Source organism: Buceros rhinoceros, unplaced genomic scaffold (assembly GCF_000710305.1).
Source record: "Buceros rhinoceros silvestris isolate BGI_N320 unplaced genomic scaffold, ASM71030v1 scaffold31525, whole genome shotgun sequence".
NCBI classification, from domain to species: domain Eukaryota; kingdom Metazoa; phylum Chordata; class Aves; order Bucerotiformes; family Bucerotidae; genus Buceros; species Buceros rhinoceros.
In genome coordinates this window covers 1-1,112 of record NW_010411611.1, presented here as the reverse complement: position 1 = coordinate 1,112, position 1,112 = coordinate 1, and the positions used below count along the sequence as shown (strand labels likewise).

General features: G+C 61.9%; 1 protein-coding gene across 1 annotated transcript; it reads right to left on the bottom strand.

Annotated features, from left to right (window-relative positions):
• Positions 1–435: 435 nt before the first annotated feature.
• TRAPPC4 (trafficking protein particle complex 4) lies at positions 436–1,108 on the bottom strand (the record flags this gene model as incomplete). Its single annotated transcript, XM_010136077.1, has 3 exons — positions 436–514; positions 865–991; positions 1,066–1,108. Coding segments are annotated over 3 exons (249 nt in total), but the record flags the coding sequence as incomplete, so codon positions are not given.
• Positions 1,109–1,112: the final 4 nt, after the last annotated feature.

The window sequence follows — 1,112 nt, the reverse complement described above, 5'->3', positions numbered from 1 at the left end:
GCGAAGCGGGAACACCTGAGCCGGCTTACCCCCCCGTGGCGCTGCCGGCACAACCCCAGCAGCCCCCACCACTGTAACGACCGTTTATTACCTCTGCCAAGGGACCCCCTGCAGAACCGCCCGCTGGAGACGCCAGGAGAAACGCGCACTACGGTTACAGGGCAGAGGAAGCGGTGGGCTGCGGCCAGGCCACAGCCCCACACGCTGCCACTCCTTCTTCACCCTGGGGCAGCGGAACGAGCCTCGTGGCCCAGCGCAAACAGCACAAACAGTCTCAGGTGAGCGTCACAACAAAGGGGCACAACAACTTCTGGTGAGGTGAGGGAGTTTTGGGGACACGCTGTCTCTGCTGTGGAGGAGGGTGCTCGGGGAGGCCAGCCAGGGAGGGGGGCCCTGCTCTGAGACAAAGAGTCCGTGCAGACGGCGAGGATCTTCCTATGACCCCGGGCCGAAGGGTCCAGCCTTCTCTGCCACCTCCAGCGCAAGTTTCAGATTCTGATCAAACAACTCACATCTGAAACAGTCAGAAAAGCAGGAGGGGATGAGCATCCCTGTGGAACAGGCTAATGGAGACAGGTCCTCTGCATCCTTGGAGGAGAGTCCAGAGGTCAGCAGCCTGCCTGCTGTCAACGTTAATTAAGATCAAAGCGTCTTGCTTGGGCCCCAGGGTTGTGTAGGACAGCAGGGGCTGTACCAGCAGCACCCCCCACTTCCCCAGCAGAGCCGCGCTGTGGCACAGGTCCGTGTCCCATCCCATAGTGGTGCTCTGGTCCTGCCCTCCCTCAGGCGCTGGCTCTGCCCTGCCTGCTGCACAGCAGCACTTGTTCCTGCAGGGGCAGGAAGGGGCAAGGGGCTGCTCCTCACCTGATGGGCATCTCCAGGGAGTAGAATGGGTTCTTCAGTGCGTAGTCCGAGTAGATCTCGTAGATCTTGCGCAGAAGGGCGTCTATTCCCGCTTGCCTTGGGTCAGCAAGAACCACGAATTTGATGCCTGGAGCACAGCAGCAGCAGCGTGAGGAGGGCCGGGTGCGCCAGCAGTGCCCGGTGCCCGTGGCCGGCCGGTACCTGTCAGCGTCTGGAAGCAGTGCAGCTTGAAGGTGTCGGTCTCCAGC